Here is a 22500-nt window from a genome sequence, read left to right on the forward strand (position 1 = left end):
GGACCCTCCACGTGGGCAGCTTCCAGTTGCTGGGTTGCAGGTGGCGGATGCTGACCCACCCATTGACGAAAGCCCACCCTCTCTGGGCGAGGTCAGAGAGGCTGTGGCCAAGTTGAGGGGTGGAAAGGCACCTGGCACCTGTAACATCAGTGCGGAGCTGCTCAAAGCTGGAGGTGAGGCCATGATCCGCGGGTTGCATGCGGTCTTGACTGCCGTATGGCAGTCCGGTACCATTCCTCCTGACTGGAAGAGGGGGTTGGTCGTCCCTATCTGGAAAGGGAAAGGGGACCGCCAGGACTGCAACAACTACCGTGGTATTACACTGCTCAGTGTGCCAGGCAAGGTGCTTGCCCACCTATTGCTGATGCGAATTCGCAGCCAGCTGCTGAAGCTGCAGAGACCTGAACAGTCTGGGTTCACGCCTGGCAAGTCAACAACTGACCGTATCCTAGCGCTTCGCGTACTGGTGGAGCGCCGACGTGAGTTTCGACAGGGGATGCTTGCAGCCTATGTCGATCTCAGGAAGGCGTTTGATTCAGTGCATCGTGAGGCACTCTGGGATCTTCTGCAACTCCGTGGGATTCCTGCGAGGACTATTGTTATGCTGACTGGCCTGTATCCTGGGACAGAGAGTGGTGTGAAGTGTGTGTGGGGGGGCTTGTCCAGCTTCTTTCCCGTGAATGCAGGAGTGAGGCAGGGCTGTGTCCTTGCCCCATCGCTTTTCAACACCTGTATGGACTGGGTACTGGGCAGAGCTGTGGGCCAGAGTCAATGCGGAGCATCCATCCATCCATCCACTGATGATGCAGTAATCCTGGCGGAGTCGCTGGAGGTCTTGGTGATGGCTCTCGAGGCAGTGCACGAGGAGGCGAAGCCCTTGGGACTCCAGGTCTCCTGGACCAAGACCAAGGTAGAGGTGTTTGGAGGCTTGCTGGATGAAACAGTACAGTCTGTTCATGCGTGTGGCGAGGACGTTGAGATCTCAGAAAGTTTCACGTATGGACTCGCTCAACACGAGTATATGGCGTTGTCGATACCTGTGCAGAAGGACAAAGATCCGGATCTTCAAGTCCCTTGTGCTCCCTGTCCTATTATATGGTTGTGAGACATGGACACTAAATGGGGACTTGGAGAGGCGGATTAATGCCTTTGGTAATAAGTGTCTACGCATAATCATGGGATATCGCTGGAATGACTTTGTGTCAAATCGGCGACTACTCCGTGAGACTGAATCGACATATATTACCTGCATAGTCCGTCAACACCAACTCCGGCTATACGGGCACGTGGCACGTTTTCCGGAAGCTGATCCTGCTCATCGGGTTGTCTCTGTAAGAGACAATCCTGAGTGGAGGAGGCCAAGGGGACGCCCACGGAGTTCGTGGCTTGAGCAAGTCGATAGATCCTGCCGGGAGGTACTCGGGTTGGGAAGGAGGCCTGTATGGAGACACGCCCGGAAGGACCCCCGGGCTTGGCGTCGTAGGGTGGGCGAGGCGACGCACCCCCTGGCATATGCCCCCATTGATTGATTGATTCTCTCTCTCTCTCTCTCTCTCTCTCTCTCTCTCTCTCTCTCTCTCTCTCTCTCATTCACACCCGACCTCTGCTGAGAGAAGGTCGTGACCACACCCCGCTGCGCCCCACAACATCGCTTGCCCTGTGTTTTCGTCGTGCTCTTGGGCGTTTGTGTGTTCTCGCTTGTGGACCTTGTGTGTTGCCTGTGATTTCCCGACACGTGTTTGGTGTGTGTTCGCTTGTGGTTTCTGCCTGTGGTTGCCTCTGTGATTTGTGTTTCCGGTGTTTTTGCGTGTGATCTGGCTGTTTCCGGGTGTTCTGCGTGGGTTTCAGAGTGATTCAAGTGTGTTGTGTTTCCGGTGTTTTTGCGTGTGATCTGGCTGTTTCGTTGTGTTCTGCGTGGGTTTCAGAGTGATTCAAGTGTGTTGTGTTTCCGGTGTTTTTGCGTGTGATCTGGCTGTTTCCGGGTGTTCTGCGTGGGTTTCAGAGTGATTCAAGTGTGTTGTGTTTCCGGTGTTTTTGCTTGTGATCTGGCTGTTTCCGGGTGTTCTGCGTGGGTTTCAGAGTGATTCAAGTGTGTTGTGTTTCCGGTGTTTGTGCGTGTGATCTGGCTGTTTCCGGGTGTTCTGCGTGGGTTTCAGAGTGATTCAAGTGTGTTGTGTTTCCGGTGTTTTTGCGTGTGATTTGGCTGCTTCTAAGTGTACTGCGTGGGTTTCAGAGCGTTTTGAGTGTGCTGTTTTGTTTCCGGTGTTTTTGCGTGTGATTTGGCTGTTTTCGAGTGTTCTGCGTTTCGAGTGTGTTGTGTTTCCAGTGCTTTTACGTGTGATTTGGATGTTTAAAGTGCTCTGCGTGGGTTTCAGAGTGTTTTGAGTGTGCTGTTGTACTTCCGGTGTTTTTGCGAGTGACTTGAGGGTGTTTAGTCGTGCTTGTGCTTGGGTTTCTGAGTGTTTCGTGTGTCCCGAGTGTGACTTTGTGTTCCCGAGTGTCTCACGCGTGATTTGGGTGTGTCGACAACCCATCCTTTGAATTCCCTGAGGATTCAATCTGCTCCTCCTCATTACACCCTCTTTAAATCCCCTAGAGGATTAACACTTCCTACACCCCTTTCCCTCACCTCACCTAAGCCCCCCCCCCACCCTCGCTCACCTCACATCCCTTTTGCTCCTCCTCATCCCCTAGAGGATTAGCCCTTCCTACTCCTCCCTCACCTCCACATATTTCTAAGCCCTCCCCCCCTCACTCACCTTACCTCACATCCTATTTACCCATCCCTTCACCCACCTTACCTCGCCTCTTTCTTAACCTTTCTTGTTCTCACACACCTCACTCACCTCACATCCCTTCCTACTCCTCCTCTCTCCCACTTACCTCCTTTCCCAAACTCCCTCTCACTCATCTCACCTATTTCCTAACCCTCCTTGATCTCACACACCTCACTCACCGCCCCTCTTTACTCACCTCACATCCAGTCCTACTCCTCCTCTCTCCCAGCTGACCTATTTCCTAACCCTCCTTGATCTCACACACCTCACTCACCGCCTCTATTTCCCCCTCTTTACTCACCTCACATCTCTTCCTACTCCTCCTCTCTCCCACCTCACCTATTTCCTAACCCTCCTTGATCTCACACACCTCACTCACCGCCTCCCTTTCCCCCTCTTTACTCACCTCACATCCCTTCTTACTCCTCCTCTCTCCCACCTCACCTATTTCCTAACCCTCCTTGATCTCACACACCTCTCTTTCCCCCTCTTTGCTCACCTCCTCACATCCCTCCTCCTCCTCTCTCTCTCACTGTTCCGCCCTTACTAAACTACCTCTCACACACCTCAACCCCTTTCCTAATCCCCTTCACTCTGTGTTTTTATCTCTTTCATTTCAGCTAAGATGGCGCCTAAGAAGTGCAGTACTTGTAACGGTAGCTTCTCAGCTCACTTTTTTACAGGGCGTTCTGCTGTCTGTCGACTGTGTCTCTCCAGGCAGCATCTCGAGACAAGACTGCAGGAGCAGGAAGAGAAGATGGAAGAAGGCCAGAATAAAATAACAGAGCTTTCTCTCACCAGGCAGCATCTCGAGACAAGACTGCAGGAGCAAGAAGAGAAGATGGAAGCAGGTCAGAATAAAATAATAGAGCTTTCTCACACTGTTGCCTCCTTGCAGGAATTCATCCAGGCTAACGTTGCTGTGGTGCCAAACCCTTCTCCAACCGCCCCCTTGCCCTCAGCGGTACCGTCGACACCAGCGGACAACACCACGCTACGGGAGGATGCCAGTGGCACCGACCATGATGGCTTCACCGTCGTGAATGGAGGAGCCAAACCAGCCAAACAAGCGATTTATCCTGTTCATTGCTTCAACAGGTTTGCCATTCTGGAGGAGGAGGACGAGCAGGAGAGCACCTTCCTGGTGGGTGACTCCATGATTCGCCAGCAGGTCGTTGAGTTCTGCGGCAGAGTTCCTCGTCGAAGACGGAACTATTGCTATCCTGGTGCTGGGATCGACGACATAACTGCTGCTCTTGAGGAGATCTCCCCCCAGGCTACTAATGATTCACTGTTTGTTATTCACACAGGTACGAACGACGTCACCACGACCCGGTCTGAGGAACTCCTGGAGAAGTACCGTTGGCTCATCCAGCAGTATAAGACTAAATCCCCTAACATTTTGATTTCAGGAGTTCTACCACGGACTTGGGCGGAGAGCGACTTTTTCAGTAAGGCCTTCAGCCTAAATAACCGCTTACAGACTCTTAGTAGGGAGCTTGACGTGGAGTTCCTAAACTCATGTGACAATTTCTATGGACAAAATGAGCTCTTCCACAGGGACGGATTGCACCTTTCTCCCATCGGGGCAGCCAGACTCGGAAGGCTCCTCAACGAAGCAGTGCGTGTCATCCGAGCAAAAAACGAGTCACGGCCACGTCCCTCCACCCCACCCGTGTAAATAGACGCCGTGCATCGCAACAAACCCGTAACCGTGATCCCGCAAGTACCACCACCTCTATTACTAAGTCTCTAGATAACTTAAAAATCCTTAGTTTCAATGCGCGTAGCCTAAGAAACAAATTTGATGAACTGAGATGTCTTGCTTTAACAGAAAATTTTGACATAATTGCTATAACCGAAACATTTATCGACAACACAAATATTGATTTAAGTTCCGAATACAACATAGATGGCTACAGACTCTTCAACAAAGATCGTGTAAACCGTAGAGGCGGTGGCGTCGCCCTTTATGTCAAAAGCTATTTGCAACCCACTGACAAAACACCGGGAAACAGTAACGTTGAACATTTGTGCGTGCGAGTAAACATTGCAAAAGTCAACTTAAATATATCTGTCACCTACAGACCTCCCGGGCAATCACTCGATGACGACCTTGAAATATACAGCGTCTTAAGGCAGTCACTTAATAACAGCGACTCACTGATATTAGGAGACTTTAACCTCCCCCATATCGACTGGGCGACACTGTCAGGTACAGAAGGCGAGTCACATAGAATGATCGAATTTCTAGAAGAAAATTATCTAAGCCAAATGGTTTCTGAGCCAACTCGACAAAATAATATACTCGACCTTGTTATAACGACCCAAGATAACCTAATCAGTAGTGTCACGGTAGGAGAACACCTCGGTTCTTGCGATCATAAATTAGTGCGCGTCGACATTAAAGCTCAATCATCAGTGACTGAAAATAAAGTAAAGGTGCCCAATTTCAAAAGAGCTAACTTCGAAGAAATCCGACAAAAACTAACAGAAATACAACTATCAGATGATGGCAACGTAGAGGAAGCCTGGCTAAGCCTTAAAAATCACTTACTCACTCAGCAGAACACATTCGTCCCCTTGTGCGAGAAGCGAATTAACACTAATAAAAGCCCACCGTGGTTTAATAGCGAAATTAAACAATCAGTCAATGAGAGAAAATTGTTTTACAGGTTAAAGAAAGAACAAAGCACGCTCGAAAACATTAGACTTTATAACGATGCCAGGCGACGAGTAAAAAGACTAGTAGGTCAGGCAAAGCGTAGATACGAAGAAAATATTACAGCCAACTGTAAAAATAATCCGAAATCTTTCTTCAGTCACATAAACAACAGAAAGGCAATCAAAAGTGGTATTGGACCTTTAACAAACAGCGACGGTGCACTAGTGACTGACAGCCAACACATTGCAAACCTCTTAAACAATTACTTTTCCTCGGTGTTTAATACTAACAGTCTTCCTCTCGCTACCACCAACACCAGTACTATTGTAAATCTCGAGCATGCATTGCCTAATTTTGAAATAACAACCGATGAAGTCCTTAAAGCTCTCTATTCACTTAAAACAAATAAAAGTCCTGGACCTGACAAAGTATATCCAACTCTGCTGAAAGAAACAAAGAGCGAAATAGTCTCCTCCCTCACAACCGTATTCAATATGTCCTTGCGACAAGGCATCGTCCCTTCAGATTGGAAAAAGGCTAACGTGACACCGATTTTCAAGAAAGGAGACAAAAAAGTACCAGGTAATTACAGGCCCATTAGTCTAACTTCGGTTGTAGGTAAGCTACTTGAGGGCATAATTAGAGACAAAATTGTGAATTACCTTGAAAGCCACTCATTGATTGGGGACTCACAACATGGCTTCCGAAACAAAAGATCCTGCCTATCAAACCTATTAACCTTTTATAACGACCTCTTCACTGTTTATGACGTAACCAAATCACTGGACGTAGTCTATCTTGATTTCCAGAAAGCGTTTGATAAAGTCCCGCATCATAAATTACTTTACAAATTAAAGCAAATAGGTATTGACGGTCAAGTAAACCAATGGATCGCGAATTGGTTGAGCAACAGACAACAAAGAGTAGTGATTGACGGATTTAACTCAGAGTGGGCGCCTGTCACTAGTGGCGTCCCTCAGGGCTCGGTCCTTGGCCCAGTCCTCTTCATTATTTACATCAACGACGTGGATGTTGGACTCAATAACCGAATTAGTAAATTTGCAGACGACACAAAGATTGGCAACTCGGTTCTCACTGACGAAGACAGGCAAAGCCTCCAAGAGGATTTGCACAAAATTTCAGCTTGGTCGGATAGATGGGAGATGCCCTTTAACGTAGACAAGTGCCAGGTCCTTCAAGTTGGAACGAGGAATAAGAAGTTCGAATACGAAATGCGCGGCGTTAAACTCAAAAGCGTTCAATGCGTCAAAGACTGTGGGGTCAAAAGCGCGTCAAACCTCAAATTCTCACAGCAATGCATCGATGCAGCAAATAAAGCGAACAGAATGTTGGGCTTCATTAAAAGAAACTTTGTATTCAAGAATAAAGATGTAATACTCTGCTCTACAACAGTTTAGTCAGACCCCACTTGGAATATGCGGTACAGTTTTGGTTTCCCACCATGCAAAGGATATTGCTAAATTAGAAGGTGTTCAGCGTCGGGCAACGAAAATGATCCCTTCCTTGCGCAACAAATCCTACGAAGAAAGGCTTTCTACCCTTAACATGTTCTCTCTTGAGAAACGTCGCCTCCGAGGAAAACTGATCGAATGTTTTAAAATACTTAATGGTTTCACGAATGTAGACAGATCAACATTGTTTATGATCGATGACACTTTGCGCACGAGAAACAATGGCGTAAAACTCAGATGTAGACAAGTAAATTCAGACTGCACCAAATTTTTCTTCACCAACGTTGTAGTGCGAGAATGGAATAAGCTTCCACCGTCAGTGGTCCAGTGTAACACGATTGACTCCTTCAAAAATAAGCTCGACCGTCACTTCCTTCAACTTAATATCAACTAGAGTAGAAATGCAATGTTTTGGAGTCTTCTGATTAATGTAAAATCACTTAGGTTTAAGGGCAGACCACCAAGTCTGGACCATGGGGTCTGTGTGGTCTGATTTTCTATGTAAAGCTATGTAACTATCTCTCTCTCTCTCTTCTGGATCAATACACACTATTTAACATGACACACATAAATATGGTTTATCTTTCAGGAGAAAGGAAGTGAATTGTAAGAGCCTTTATGAAAAAAAATCAAAAAAATATCTAAAGGTAAAGATTTGTGAAATAAAAAATGCTCACCACAGTGTCTTTGGAACACTCCGACCTGTCGTACCACCACTTGTTCTTCAATCTGGCCAAGTCACCCCCTTCTTTTAGGCTTAGAATAGCCAGATTGAGCCGCTCTCTGTGGGAGAAGTAAGAGAACAAGAACAGAGAATTAATGAGAATAATAGCGTAAGGGGGGCAGTCAAATGGAAGAAAAGATTAATACTAATAAGAAGACTGTGATGGAGAGAATGGAAGAAATGGAGCAATATCTTGGATGAATGTGGAAGCAAGGCGTCAGAGAGAAAAGAGGAAAGGGCGGTTCTGAAAGATTTTGGAAAATCTCCAAAAGTATGTTAACAGTTGGAAATCAAAGTAATAAGAGCATTGTTAATAAAAAAAAAAATAATAATAATATAGTGTTGAAAAAAATAGGATAATGATAGTGGAAATATTAATGATAATAAAATATAATAACATAGTGGTGGAAAATATAATTACGATGGTGATAATAATAATAATAATATTATTATTAATAATAATAATAGTAATAATAGTAATAATGATAATAGATAATAATACTAATAATAATACAAATAATAATAATAATAATAATAATAATAATAATAATAATAATAATAATAATAATAATAATAATAATAATAATAATATCAATAATAATAATAATAACAACAATAATAATTGTGATGATGATAATAATAATAATAATGTTAATAATAATAATAATAGTAATAATAGTAATAATAATAATAATAATAATAATAATAATAATAATAATAATAATAATAATAATAATAATAATAATAATAATATAATGTACTGTTGGAGAAAAATACAGTATTAAAAATAATAGTAATCATTATAATAATAATAATAATAATAATAATAATAATAATAATAATAATAATAATAATAATAATAATAATATTAATAATAATAATCTAATATATATCCATGCACTGGCCACAGCTAAAAATCAGACAAATTACTCGATCCGGTCTTGCTGGGTTCCATGAAGCGCATCGATTTCCTCTTTGCATATGCATTAAGAAGCCTGTCACCAATGAAGGATGCGGAGCAAACCTCTGGGAGGCCTGCAACTTGAAAGTGAGAAGGTCCCCTTGCCCCTTATTTTTTGGTTTTGATTGAGGTCGGGGTGGTACAGAAGTGTTGCCCGTTCATGGAATATGGCTTTGGATCAATTTTCTTGGACTCTAAATATATAGAACCTGAAAAAGTCTAAGCCTCTCGGAGGTTTACACACTGCTTTTCATATCGAAGGAGCTCAGAGGGCTGAAGGTGCTAAGATCAGTAGCTAATGGTACAATTACTACTGGCCCGGCATGAGCAATGGTGCCCGTCTTACGGGCACTTCGTTGCCATTCGCCACTCGCTTTTCAGGTTAATTCGGTTGATAAGCGAATGACCCAGAGACGTGTCTTGATAGCTTCTCCAACTTTCACTTCAATACCTTCTGCAACTTTCGCTGTAATCATTATAATTTCCGTTTTATGGGACGCGATCTCTCCTCTCATGGATCAGATCAGTAGTATATACATCTACTACTGGTCCAACATAAGCATTGGTGCCATTTTTTTAAGTGAGTAGCTATAGGCATGTTTAGCCAATTGCAGCAATTGGAGGTTGAAAGTACTCCGGTTGATAAGCATATAATGCGAGTGAGAGTGCAGCACAGCGTGGGTTTCATGTCATGTTGCAGAGTAGGCTTCTGCTGAAATGTACTAAACGGGAGATACGGTCTGCTACCCCAAACTTAACTCCGTATTAGACCACTACCCCCCTCGGGACATACTCATTGTCCAGGGTGACTATATTACTACTACTATCAATGACAACGCTGGCTATGAGTTATGTGTCGGTCAAAATGGGTATGGTACCAAGAACACTATCAGCTATCTCCATCTGGAGGTTGTAAATTGCAGGATCATGGTAGCAGATACCTTAGCAACACCGTTCGACTTCCTATAGCAATGCTGAAGATTAGATACATCCTTGTAAGAACTTGTGGGAATGATCTGGTCTGTATGGCTTAGGAGTGGAACGTCCTCAACCTCCCCGAGCAGCTTTTCTCTTTTTCTCTCCTCCCTCTTATTGCCACTTTCTTCATGGGTGGCCGTGAGATTTACCTTCTCAAGGATCCTGCCCACAGCTAGCAGTTAGTTCAACCCCTAATCCTCACTGGTTGGAGAATAGTCTGCAGCTCATCACCGGGTAATCGACCTGAAGCCAAAAGGAAAAAAAAATGATACAGTTCGGGATCACGGCATGAACCTCTAACCCGACCCTGTTTTGCTTGGGGGGCTGAACGCGCGGTGGGATTTTCAGATCCACCAGTATTAGGTGAGTCCGCTGTCAGTGGCGGGTGCAAGGCAAAGCCTTCAGTACCCCAGCCCCTCTTTTTATCTTAGAGATAGCCGGGACGGTGCAAAAGCGGCAACTGTCCGCAGAACCAGACCCGGAATAAATCTTTGGAGGTTTATGTGTATGAGTTCCTGTAACGTCATGAGCCTCACGGGGGATCGCTGTCATGATTTCATTATTCAAGAAATAGCCCGTGGAAAATACCGCGGGAGTCCCCGCCATTTTGATTGAGAGAGCGGGAAGTAAGTCACAGGACAGGCGGGAAAACTAGAAGGCGGGAGCAGCGCGCTATTTCAATTTATAAACGTTATTGCTGCCAAAGCTGAATTATGTGTGGGATGCATGACCCACTATTACCTAGTGCATGGTGTTAGGTTATTAATAAATAATAATCCATAGCCGTTAGGGCGTTAATGTAAGTGTTATGCAGAAAAGAGAAATGTCAGTTGTGGCGAGTGCTGACATCTTGGCCGCCGGGCGATCGCAGAGCGGGCGGCAGGGCCGCACCCAGCAATCATCTTCCTGAAAGCCATCACTGTGACCAGACGTCCTTCACCAACCTCCCGACCACGTGGGTTCATCGTGGTGGTCTTTCCAGCCTTGTAGTATCCACAAGTCAGTGTAACTGTGTACTGCAGGCGAGGGAAGCCCTTGGAGGTAAGGTACGAAGGCGGCTGTTGCTGGAAGGTACGATAAGAGGACTGAAGGAGAACTCCAGTGCCGAACGGACCTCGTGGTGTGGTGTGGCTTCGGTTTCGCACACCTACAGTTAAGTACACTTATCGCATAGGATGTTTTAAGATGGTTAGCTAGGTTGCTGTGTGCCTGGAATTAATTAATTATTCCTTATTTTTCAGCGAGTTTTCTTTGTTGCTTTAAGTAAACTTAAGAGCAGGTTCATCTGGTCTTTGCTTACCCTATGGAAGTGTGTGGTCAAAAATAAGTGACTAGAAGGGGGCTGTGAGCCTGATAACTCAATTTTCAGGTATTTTATTTTATTTTATTTTTTATTGCTGAGAATTTTGCGAGGTCTCAAGAAGTCCAGACCTTTCAAGAACCCCACAATCGCTAACTGTCTTACCAAACGAATTAGTTCAGGTAGCTAAAGCTGGATATAAGGTGACTTTCTGAGAACAGAATGCTTGGTAATTGCGGTATCAGAAGTGGTGGATATTTTAATGGTCCCGTCTCTTAGCCGTTTCGGTGAAACTTTCCTGTTGCCATTGACATATCAAAAACTTTTGACAGAGTCTGACACCAGTCTTTCTAAACTTCCCTCCTATGGTATCTATCCCTCTCTCTGTACTTTCATCTCTAGTATCCTTTCCGGAGGATCTATCTTTGCTGTGGTAGACGGTCACTGTTCTTCCCATATACATATCAACAGTGGTGTCCCGCAGGGCTCTGTCCTATCTCCCACTTTCTTTCTTTTGTCCATTAATGATCTTTCCATTTCAAGCTGTCCTATCCACTCCTATATTGATGACTCTACTCTACCTTACTCAATATCGTTTAACAGAAGACCCTCCCCTATAGGAATTACGTGATTCCAGGCTGGAGGCTGCATAACGTATGTCCTCTGATCTGGCTATCATTTCAGATTAGAGCACAAGAAACTTGGTGTCCTTCAACGCCTCAAAAACTAATTTTCCCTCCTATCAACTCGCCACAATCTTCCAAACACCAATCCCCTATTCTTCGACATCACACAGCTGTCCCTTTCTTAAATAAACATTCTCGGTATATCTTTAGCTCAAAATCTTAACTGGAAACATCATATCTCTTCTTTCACTAAGTCAGCTTTCTCGATGTTAGGCGTTTTGTATCGTCTCCCTCAGTTATTTTCCCCCTCACAGATGCTGTCCATATATAGAGGCCTTGTCCACCCTCGTATGGAGTATACATCGCATGTGTGGGGGTACTCCATACACACAGTCCTACTAGACAGAGTGGAGTCAAAGGCTCTTCGTTCCATCAACTCCCTTCCTCTTCCTAGCAGTTTTCTACCTCTTAAATTCCGCAGCAATATTGCTTATCTTTCTGTCTTCTATCAACATTTTCATGCTGATTGCTCTTCTGAACTTGCTAACTGCATGCCTCCTCCTCTCCCGCGGACCCGCTGCACACGACTTTCTATTCTTGCTCATCCCTATACTATCCAAATCCATTACGCAAGAGTTAACCAACATCTTCATTCTTTTATCCCTTCCACTAGTAAATTCTGGAACAGCCTTTTATCGTCTGTATTTCCTCCTGCTTACTCTTTCAATAGGAGAGTATCAAGACACCTCTCCACGTGAAATTGACTTCCCTTTTGGACTCTCATTCTATTTTCCATTGTTGGAGCTGCGTCTGGCGGGCCTTTCTTTTTTACAGCAAGGAAGCAGCTCAAGGGAAAGAAAGTAAAAGAAACCAATAATGGAAAATAAAGCCTGCTAGTCATTGCCCTTATAAAGCCCGCTAATCATTGCCCCTATAAAGAGTTCAGAAAAGTGGCCAAATGAGGTGTCAATTTCGGAAGGTGAGGTGTCTCGATACTCTCCTCTAGAAAGAGGTCAAGTCGTAGGCAAGAAGAAATAGAGCTGAAGGAAGGGTCTTCCAGAGTTTACCAGTGTAAGGGATGAAAGAGTGAAGATGCTGGTTAACTCTTGCATAATACGTTTGGACAGTATAGGGATAAGCTTGAGTAGAAAGTCGCGTGCAGCGGGGCCGCGGGAGGGGAGGGGACATGCAATTAGCAAGTTCAGAAGAGCAGTCAGCTTGAAAATATCGACAGAAGATAGAGAGGCAACATGGAGGCGGAATTTAAGAAGTAGAAGACTGTCGGTATGAGGAGGGGAGTTGATAAGACGAAGAGCCTCAGACTCTACTCTGTCCAAGAGAGCTGTGTGTGTGGAACCCCACACGTGAGATGCATACTCCATACGGGGGCGGACAAAGCCCCTGTATATGGATAGCATCTGGGAGAAGGAAAAGAACTGGCGGTACTGTTTTTTTCTTCTGTTGTTGTTGTTGTTTATTGACCTTGAGCTGCTTCCCTTGCTGTAAAAAAAATATAAAATCAACGGCACTCGTCGTAAGCTGGTTGCTATTGACATTTTCAGCTGACTTTAGCTATTTGTGGTTGATGAGCGTATAATGCGAATAACGATGAATCACACCCTGGGTTTCATGTCTGTGTTTCTTCATAAATGTATAAATATATGACATGTAGAGATAGATAGCTAGATAGATAGGCAGAAAGACAAAAAATAGAGATAGATAAATGGATAGATAAATTAGAGTTAGATAGATAAATAGACAGATAAATAGATAGATAGGTAGATATAGATATATATTACAATCATAATTAGTTTAAATCAAAAATATTTTGAGAACATGACATATTTTTAATAATCTTTCTGTGCTTCGGAAGTTCATTAACGACGGGTTTTCTTCCATCCTTCTTTCTTCCTTTATTTGTTATTTTTGTTTTGTATTTTCCTTTTTTCGTTCTTCATTGCCTTCATTCCAAAAATGAATATGATGGACGAATTATGGAGAAAATACTATTCTCTCTCTCTCTCTCTCTCTCTCTCTCTCTCTCTCTCTCTCTCTCTCTCTCTCTCTCTCTCTCTCTCTCTCTCATATCTATATATCCATCTACCTGTCAATCTATGTATCTATCTATCAATCTAAATATATCTTTCTATCTGTATGTCTATTTCTTTCCTTATCTATATGTATCTCTCTTATTTATTTATATACCTATATATCTGTCTATCTATCTATCTATCTACCTTTTTTTTTTACACAAGGGAGGCAGCTCAAGGGCAAAAACAAAAACAGCAAAAAATAAATTAATAAAAAAAACGCTAGATACTACTCCGAACAAAAGTAGAAAGAGCAAGAGGCCACAAGATAGGATATTTTGGGGTGAAAAGGTGTACTGCTTATCTCCTCTTGAAAGAGTTTAAGTCGTAGGCATTACGAAATAGAGAAGAAGAGAGGCAGGATTTAATATCTTAAACTCACATTCCTGCATCTATCCGAATATTTTTCTTCGATTGTTGTATTGTACATGCATAGTATCGTTTATATATATATATATATATATATATATATATATATATATATATATATATATATATATATATATTTTTTTTTTTTTTTTTTTTTTTTGAGGCTGCAGATCGTTTAACCTCAGACCTTGCTATCATTTCCGATTGGGGTAGGAGGAACCTTCTGTCCTGCAATGCCTCAAAAACTCAATTTCTTCACCTATCAACTCGACACAATCTTCCAGACACCTATCCCCTATTCGACAACACTCAGCTGTCACCTTCTTCAACACTAAATATCCTCGGTCTATCCTTAACTCAAAATCTCAACTAGAAACTTCACATCTCCTCTCTCGCTAAATCAGCTTCCTCGAGGTTGGGCGTTCTGTATCGTCTCCGCCAGTTCTTCTCCCCCGCGCAGTTGCTATCCATATACAGGAGCTTTGTCCGCCCTCGTATGGAGTATGCATCTCACGTGTTGGGGGGCTCCACTCGCACGGCTCTTCTGGAAAGAGTGGAGTTTAAGGCTCTTCGTCTCATCAGCTCTCCTCCTCCTACTGATAGTTTTCTACCTCTTAAATTCCGTCGCGATGTTGCCTCTCTTTCTATCTTCTATCGCTTTTTTTACGCTGACTGCTCTTTTGAACTTGCTAACTGCATGCCTCTCCCCCTCCCGCGGCCCCGCTGCACACGACTTTCTACTCATGCTCATCCTGTTATAGTAGGCTATCAATGTATTATTATTATTATTATTATTATTATTATTATTATTATTATTATTATTATTATTATTATTATTTAGTATCACCACGAATTAGGCATACAATTGTCAATGGAAAAAACCCACGACAGATAGATCACGCCACCTAATAGGAATGTCGTCCGTCAGTGTTTACCGTCTCAGTTTTATATACAAAGCATTTCATCGTGCGTAGAGGTCACCTGACATACGTGACCAATTGTAACAAATATTTTCCAACCTGTAACTCGTCACTCCTTCACGAGAGTCCGACTGACACACAACGGCAGTCGCTCTCGCTTCGACGCTCCTTGTACATAGAGGCTAAGAATATATTCGCCTTAAGGAAGCTGAAGTCTTAATCAACGCCCTTTAAACGCCCCCCAGTACACCGTTACATAATTGGTTGGCAGCGGTCCCCACCGCGCTTGTGCCATTCGCTACCTCGTTCTCTTCCAAGCTCCAAGCCACGAGAACTCACCAACAAACTCTGGGGACAGGCGTAGAAGGAAGGAAGGAGTCACAAGCCAGCCGTCCGCGGCAACTCACCAGGCGTCAGCTACAAGCTCTCTACAGGCGTCAAGCCTCGAACCACCACCAGGCCTACGCAGCCGAAAGCGAGGGCCACAATCTACAAGCCGCCCTATCCGCTTCAAGCCAGCACTGCTACGAGCACTACAAGCCACTCATAGCTCATTCGAAGCCCTCCACTATACGCAGAAGAATTCACACCCTCGGGCCTCCGCCCGCAGGAGGAGGCACGCCCCACTGGCCTTGGAACACCCCACATGCACCTCGCACCACAGCGGGCGGCAACACCGCCGCTGCTGGGAGCATCGGCCCAAACCTCTTCCGGCAAACAGTCAACCAGGGCAACCTCTTTGGATTCTTTTTAGGAGCAGCGAGTAGCGGGCTTTTTTTTTTATTAATGTTTACTTTTTTGTGCCCTTGAGCTGTCTCCTTTGCTGTAAAAAAAAAAAAAAAAAAAAAAAAAAAAAAAAAAAAACGCGGACATCTCCCGGTGACTGCAAGCAGTTACCACTACCGTTCCTGCAAGGCGTTTTCTCAAGAGGTTACACACCCAGGTCGCCTTATCTGCCACCGCGGCCCATCTCTCAATATACCAAGGACGCCGCAGCCGTCCTACGTCTGGCAGCAGTGTTAAGGCACCAGTCCACTGCCAGTCAAATCGCCTCGTCAACAGTTTCCAGCAGCCATTACGAGTCTCCCGCTTGGTGCCCTTCCATCAACTCTCACCACCGCTCCTGCCGTGGCCGAGGTCTTCCGACGCGACTCCACAGGCTGCACGTACCCCAGGGCGTCGCCACCCTTCGCCCTCGACACTACATCAGCTGATTACGCTTGGTATTTGTGGATATTTCCTTCTGGTCAAAATGTGCCGGGCTCAGCTTATTCCAATTCTCTTTCGAGCAGAGGCACGATTTTTTTTATTTCTATGTATCTAACACTGTCAATCAGTCATAATTGTGAGAGTAACGTTCATTCGCATACGATATTGATCCTTTCTTGTTGTCTGCTAGCGGTAAAACTGTGATTTCCCTGATTATAGTTCATCTTCCTCAGTGTGCCCTTCCTCCGTTTTCTCTTCGCCGCTCGGGGGAAACCCAGCACCTTAAAGGCATACTCACTTAATTTTCTCCTACGCCCCCCCCAAAAAAAGAAACCGCTGTTTTTAATAGAATTATTATTTCATATACCCATAACATTGACCATTATAACCTTAATTTCTATTACGTCTAACAGGCACCTTGCTAGCCATTCTTTCTTGTTTTTAGGGGTTCGGCGCAAACTATTAATTCATACACGTTACGTTTATTGGTTAATATTTACAGCTATCGAAATATGCTCCTATATTGTAACTGATTTAAGCCATAGTATGATCAAAAACACTTTTGTTAAACTCGGCGGCACCTTTAAACAGTTGGCTGGGCCTTCAGGTTAGGAGAAGGGGGCGCACGGTTCAAACACCAATGATCTTAATGTTGTAAATTTACGTTCAGGTAAATTTACGTTCTGAATACTTAACCCACACTCAGCCGATCAAAATGCCTGACGATCCACCTCACCCCCCTCCTGCCGGGGCCACACCCCACTTCCCCCCTCCCCCGATTCGGGTCATTCCAACTCACGCCAGTATTCGGCAGTTCTCTGGCGGCGAGGCGGATTTTACGGCGAGACAGTTCCTAGATCTATGTGAGTCTGCCATCGTAAATTCCTCCACTACGGAAGATCATGATAAAATCGCTTTCATTCGGCCCCGGTTACTTCCAGGCTCTCGGGCACTAAATTTGATGCAGTCCTCAGCGTTCGCTTCGGGGAACATTGGAGTAAACTATGAGGTTTTTAAAAGGAATTTCATAAAAATTTTCGGGGGCGGGAGTAAACCAAGCATCGTTAGACAAATGGCACACACGGTTGAGTCCCTCCAAAAAAATTCCTCAACAAAGCCGATTTGGGACGCCATGAGTGAGGCAAATCAGGTGGCGGTTGACTGTGTCAAAAGCCTAGAGGACGCGCTGTGGCTTCCAGGGGGAAGTATGCAAAAGCACCAGGTGAAGACAGCCTTCGAGTTGTTGTTTTTTACTTATTTCATATTTCGGAGAAGAACCGCCGTTCTGCCCTTCCCTTGACTTTCAAACCAGGCGGGAAGTTGGTTGACTTCGTCTCAGAGTCAGAAGTCAAGGTTCAAGAACACCCTCACCATCAACCCCTCGCAACAGCCGCAGCATTGCAGGCACAAAGTAAGGCATCTCTCACCTGTAGTTTTTGCAAACAATCAGGACATTCTGAACATTCTTGCTTTGCGAAACGTAGGGAATCAACACACTCAAGACAGGGCTCTGATAGGAGATCAGGAGGTTACAGGGGCGGGCATCATTCATCACACAGGAACCCTAGGCCAAACCATCAGCGGAAGACTGCCTTTTGCCATGTCCACGGGAATTGTTTTCGTGATTCCGACTTTTGTTATGCAATACAAAAGGCCAAGGAGGAACAGAAGATCAAGTCCTCGGCGGACAGTAAACCACGCTCCTCCTCTTCTCAGAATAAAAAGGCATGACTGCGTGACAGCCCCAAGGCGTACATCCAACTCTCCCATACGGACGATACTAATTGGGAGCAACTTGACTCCGTCATTACCGCTTTGGGACGGACAAGCATAATTGCTCTCCCTTGCTAGGTGGACAAAATTACACTTACCTTAGCGGTAGACACAGGTGCGACAGTCAATGTAATCTCAGACGCCACTTACAGGTCACTGACACGACAGGCGAGAGGGGAAAATTGGCCGCTCCAAGAGAACAACCTGAATGTGGTAGGCGTGACAGGCACCACTTTGGGAATCTTTGGGCGAGTACCACTAACAGTCAGCTTACATGAAAAAGTATGTCTCTTTCGAGATTTCTTTTATGTCTCTAGCAGGTTTGCCTTACCTGTGGATGGGATCTTAGGATTAAACGCCATGAAAGACCTGCACATAACCATAATCCCTGAAAGCAACGCGATCGTGTATCAAGGACGACGCATACAGGGAATGGTAAATCCAACGCCTATGTCACCTGTAATCCCGCCCTCAGAGGGGGAAAATGACTCAGGGTCTGCCACCGCCCAAGTGTCACCTCTTACGGTCAAATCAAACGAAAACATTGCAGACTTGTGGCGGACAGTAACGGCAGTCGTAGAACGTCCTCATATAGTTCCGGATCGTGCTGCAAAACTTGTTAAAATCCGGTTGCCTAACGCCCCTCCGACGGGCAGTGATGTGTGTCTCGACGGAGCTCCTCACATACACCGCGTGACGGTGGAGGTAACTCTTGCGACAGTCAAGGAGGGAGGTTTTGCAGAGGCATTGGTAATAAACACGTCTGGATCCCTTGTATCCTTAAAACACGGTGTTAGATTATGCCAGTGTCTAATGTATGGGAGAAATGTCGCCCCGGAACCAGTTGAATATCCTTCAGCCCAAGTCTCAGGCATAACCTCGGCGTGTCAGGCTTCTCACGAACAAGACACAGCTAATTTAGAGGCATTCCTAAAAGTTGCACACTATTCCGAAATTAAGCCAACCTTAGTCCAGCTACTGGAACATTATAGGGGGGCGCTTGCTCTACCTGGCGAGCCGCTTGGAGTTACGCAGTGTGCTGAACACCACATTGTTAAAACCCAATACCAATCCTGTATATATCAATGCGTACAAGCTCCCCCACAGTCAGAGGGAGGTTGTGCAGCAACTTATATCGGAAATGTTAGAACAAGGTGTCATCAAAGAATCAAATTCCCCGTGGAATTCACCCTTGTTTCTGCTTCCAAAGAAAGACGGTTCTTATCGTCCTGTGATTGATTTCCGGCGTGTGAACAACGCGACCGTGGATGATCATTTTCCGCTTCCCGTTCTTAGAGATCTTCTGATGTGTCTCGGTAGAGGAAATAAAGTCTTTACTAGTCTTGATCTGGTCAGTGGCTACTGGCAACTGCCCAAGGCCCCTGAGTCCAGGGAAATAACGGCTTTTAGCACACCTCATGGTCACTATGAGTGGACGAGGATGCCATTCGGGCTCAAAGGAGCTCCCTTGACCTTCCAAAGGACAATGAACAGTATTTTTGGTGACTTGCTGGGCAACTCTGTCTACGTGTATTTAGACGACATCATCATAGCAAGTAAAGACGTGCATGCACACATGGATTCCCTAAAAGCAGTCCTACACAGACTTCAAGAGGTCGGATTAAAGCTCAAAATCACCAAATGTGAATTCTTAAAGCCTCGGATCAAGTTCTTGGGGGCATGTCGTGGACGAATTCGGCATCCACACAGTGGACGACAAAATAAAAGCTATTGCCGAGTTCCCTCAGCCAACGTCTGCGGACAAGGCACGGTCTTTCTTGGGAGTCGCAGGTTATTACAGGTCTTTCATAAAGGACTTTGCAGCACGCGCGAGTCCCCTAGCCCATCTGTTAAAGAAAGACGTACCATTTCAGTGACTCCCAGCTCAACAAACGAGCTTTGAGGATTTAAAGAAAGCGCTTACACAGGCTCCGGTCCTTGTCTTTCCGGATTTCAAGGACCCCTTTCAGCTTTGTACCGACGCTTCGGCTAGTGGACTAGGAGCCGCTCTTATGCAAACAGGTAAGTCCGGCAAAAAGCATGTAATAGCGTTCGCCAGTCGAGTACTAACAGCTCCGGAAAAGAACTATTCTGTTACCCACCTAGAAGCTCTTGCCATTGTGTGGGCTCTGAATCATTTTCGAGACATAGTGATGGGGTACAAAATTGTGGTGTATACGGATCACGCGGCCATAACTGATCTTTTCAAGGGAAAAAACCTACACGGTCGTCTGGCAAGATGGTTCTTAACGATCCAAGCATACAATCCGGAGATAAAATATATCACCTGGAAAACAAATGTGGTCGCAGATGCCTTATCTCGAAATATTCCGATAGGCGCGATTACCACCCCAGAGGTCATCCACAACTTCACTGCACCTGAGCTACACACTGCTCAGCGAGACCATCCGGTGTGGAAGAGGTTAATTTACGCCCTAGAGTCGGGAGACGAAAGAAACCTTCCTGAATTGCCAGTTCCCTTTTCACAATTCTTCCTATCAGAGGACAACCTCCTTTGTAGGTCATAGCCAACCAAACCTGTACCTATAGAACAACTGGTCATACCAGACAAATACGTCCCCGTGACGCTTAGGCTGGTCCATGACACACCCATTGCGGGTCACCCGGGAAGAGACAAGACACTATCTGTCACCAGACGAAAATTCTACTGGCCCACATTACGGGTTGATGTAGAAAAACATGTCGCACATTGCGTCGTTTGTGCTAAGCACAAGGGGTCTGTAAAAGGGCCAGCGCCAATGTTACAATACCCAGTACCAGAGGCGCCATAGGATGTTGTTAATATAGACTTATTACAGCTCCCCCAGAGCCAACATGGTTCGTGCTACTTATTGGTGTGCGTCGACCAGTTCTCTAAGTTTCTAGTCCTAGCGCCTCTCAAGGACAAGACAGCCACACGCGTGGCCCATGCCCTCGTGACTCACGTGTTGTGTCCACATTCGTCTCCTCGAATTCTTTTCAGTGACAATGGCACCGAGTTTAGGAACACATTATTGAGCGAAATATGCGCTCAGTTTAACATCACGCAATCCTTCATCATAGCTTACCACCCAGCTGCCAATGGGTTGGCGGAGAGGGCTAATAGGAAAATCTTACAGGTCCTCAGGCCTATCGTGAACGATCTCCACTATAACTGGGAGGATTGGCTATCGCATATAGCCGCTTCCGTAAATACGTTGGTAAACGACTCTACGGGGAAGTCTCCCTACTACATCTTATATGGGGTGGAGAAACGTCTTCCGTACGACTTCCTAACAAAACCACAACAACCTTTCTACAACATTGATAGGTACGCACAACAGCAGATGCATATGTTTTCCAAGATACACTCATTGGTTAGGTGTACGTTAAAAGCTACGAAGGTTGAAATGATGTCAAAACAACACAAACAGGCCGTCCCGGTGGAATTAAAAGAGGGTGACACAGTCATGATTAAGCAAGCGGAAAGGAGTTCGAATCTGGGGGCTAGATTTGTGGGTCCTTACCGAGTTGTTTGGAATGTCAGGGGAAATCGGTTCGAGGTTCTAGAGTCAAATAGTGGAGTCAGTCTAGAAGTTCACAGTGCTCGTCTGAAAGTAATTCCCTCACCTTTGGACCTTGATATTGGTAATTCCCCCTCAGAGTCAAATGTTCAACAAGATAATCCCAACACCCATAGCTATAACTTGAGACCACGGGTTTAAATACTTCATTCCCACCATTTTCAGATCATGATGTTGCGTTTTTCTGGTCATCTTGTTGTCCCTCGGTTCCCTGCTTGCAACGACACCCATCCACCTGAAGCCTGGCGCCCTCACGGCATACATAGGAGAGGTCTTCCTCATAGAAGATGTGCTCCTCGTAAAATATCCATATACTTCCTTGACCAACACCACAGACACAATCAGGATAGTCTCAGAAAAACTACTCGGCATGGCGGATGCCATACGGGCTACCAAGACTAGGGAATCAAAGGCACCTTCTAGTACCAACTCTCTGAATCTTTTTCAACTACTGGAGGATAGGATTCTGTTCTTACGAGGAAAAGTTGATGAGGTAGACATGGATTATAGTTTTCACTCAGTTCACTCTCGGGTAAAGAGGGGGTTGCTCAACATCGTTGGGTCCGCCTCAAAGTTCCTCTTCGGTACGGCAACCGACGATGACGTGCGCGATTTGCGGGACCACTACGCTCATGTACTTTCCTTTGCTGCCCGAAATCGCAGGGTGATCAACGCCAATTGTAGAAAACTTGCGCGGTTGCATACTCACATTGAGGAACTGCTAGAGCAAACAAATAAGATGGTAGAAGTTATCAACATTGTTGTCAAGAAGATCGACCTGGTGAATCAGTTTCTCCTCCTAGATCAGGCCTTGCATGTATTGGAAAACGTCATTAACTCTGTCGCAACGGCAAATCAGCAGGTTATTAGCAACATGGTTGATGCAGCGCACGGTAGAGTCACACCTGCCTTGTTCCCTCTACACGATTTGAGAACGACTGTCCATATCGGGTATCAAAATTATAGCCTCACACCTTTATTCAATCCAGACATGAGTCGATATCTTTACCCCTTGATTGAGTCCAGCCTCACCCCCGATGCCATAATCATTCATGTTCCATTTCAGACGGCGG

At 45.2% G+C, this 22500-nt stretch overlaps 1 protein-coding gene across 1 annotated transcript in view; it reads right to left on the reverse strand.

Annotated features, from left to right (window-relative positions):
- Positions 1-22500, reverse strand: part of LOC127005570 (glutamate receptor 4-like) — a 453194-nt gene that overhangs the window by 142355 nt on the left and 288339 nt on the right. Inside the window, exon 10 of the mRNA XM_050874508.1 lies at positions 7592-7697. Within this exon, the coding sequence (XP_050730465.1) occupies positions 7592-7697 (106 nt within the window). The remainder of the gene's footprint in view (positions 1-7591; positions 7698-22500) is intronic.

The sequence above is a fragment of the Eriocheir sinensis genome, chromosome 30 (genome assembly GCF_024679095.1).
Source record: "Eriocheir sinensis breed Jianghai 21 chromosome 30, ASM2467909v1, whole genome shotgun sequence".
NCBI lineage: Eukaryota > Metazoa > Arthropoda > Malacostraca > Decapoda > Varunidae > Eriocheir > Eriocheir sinensis.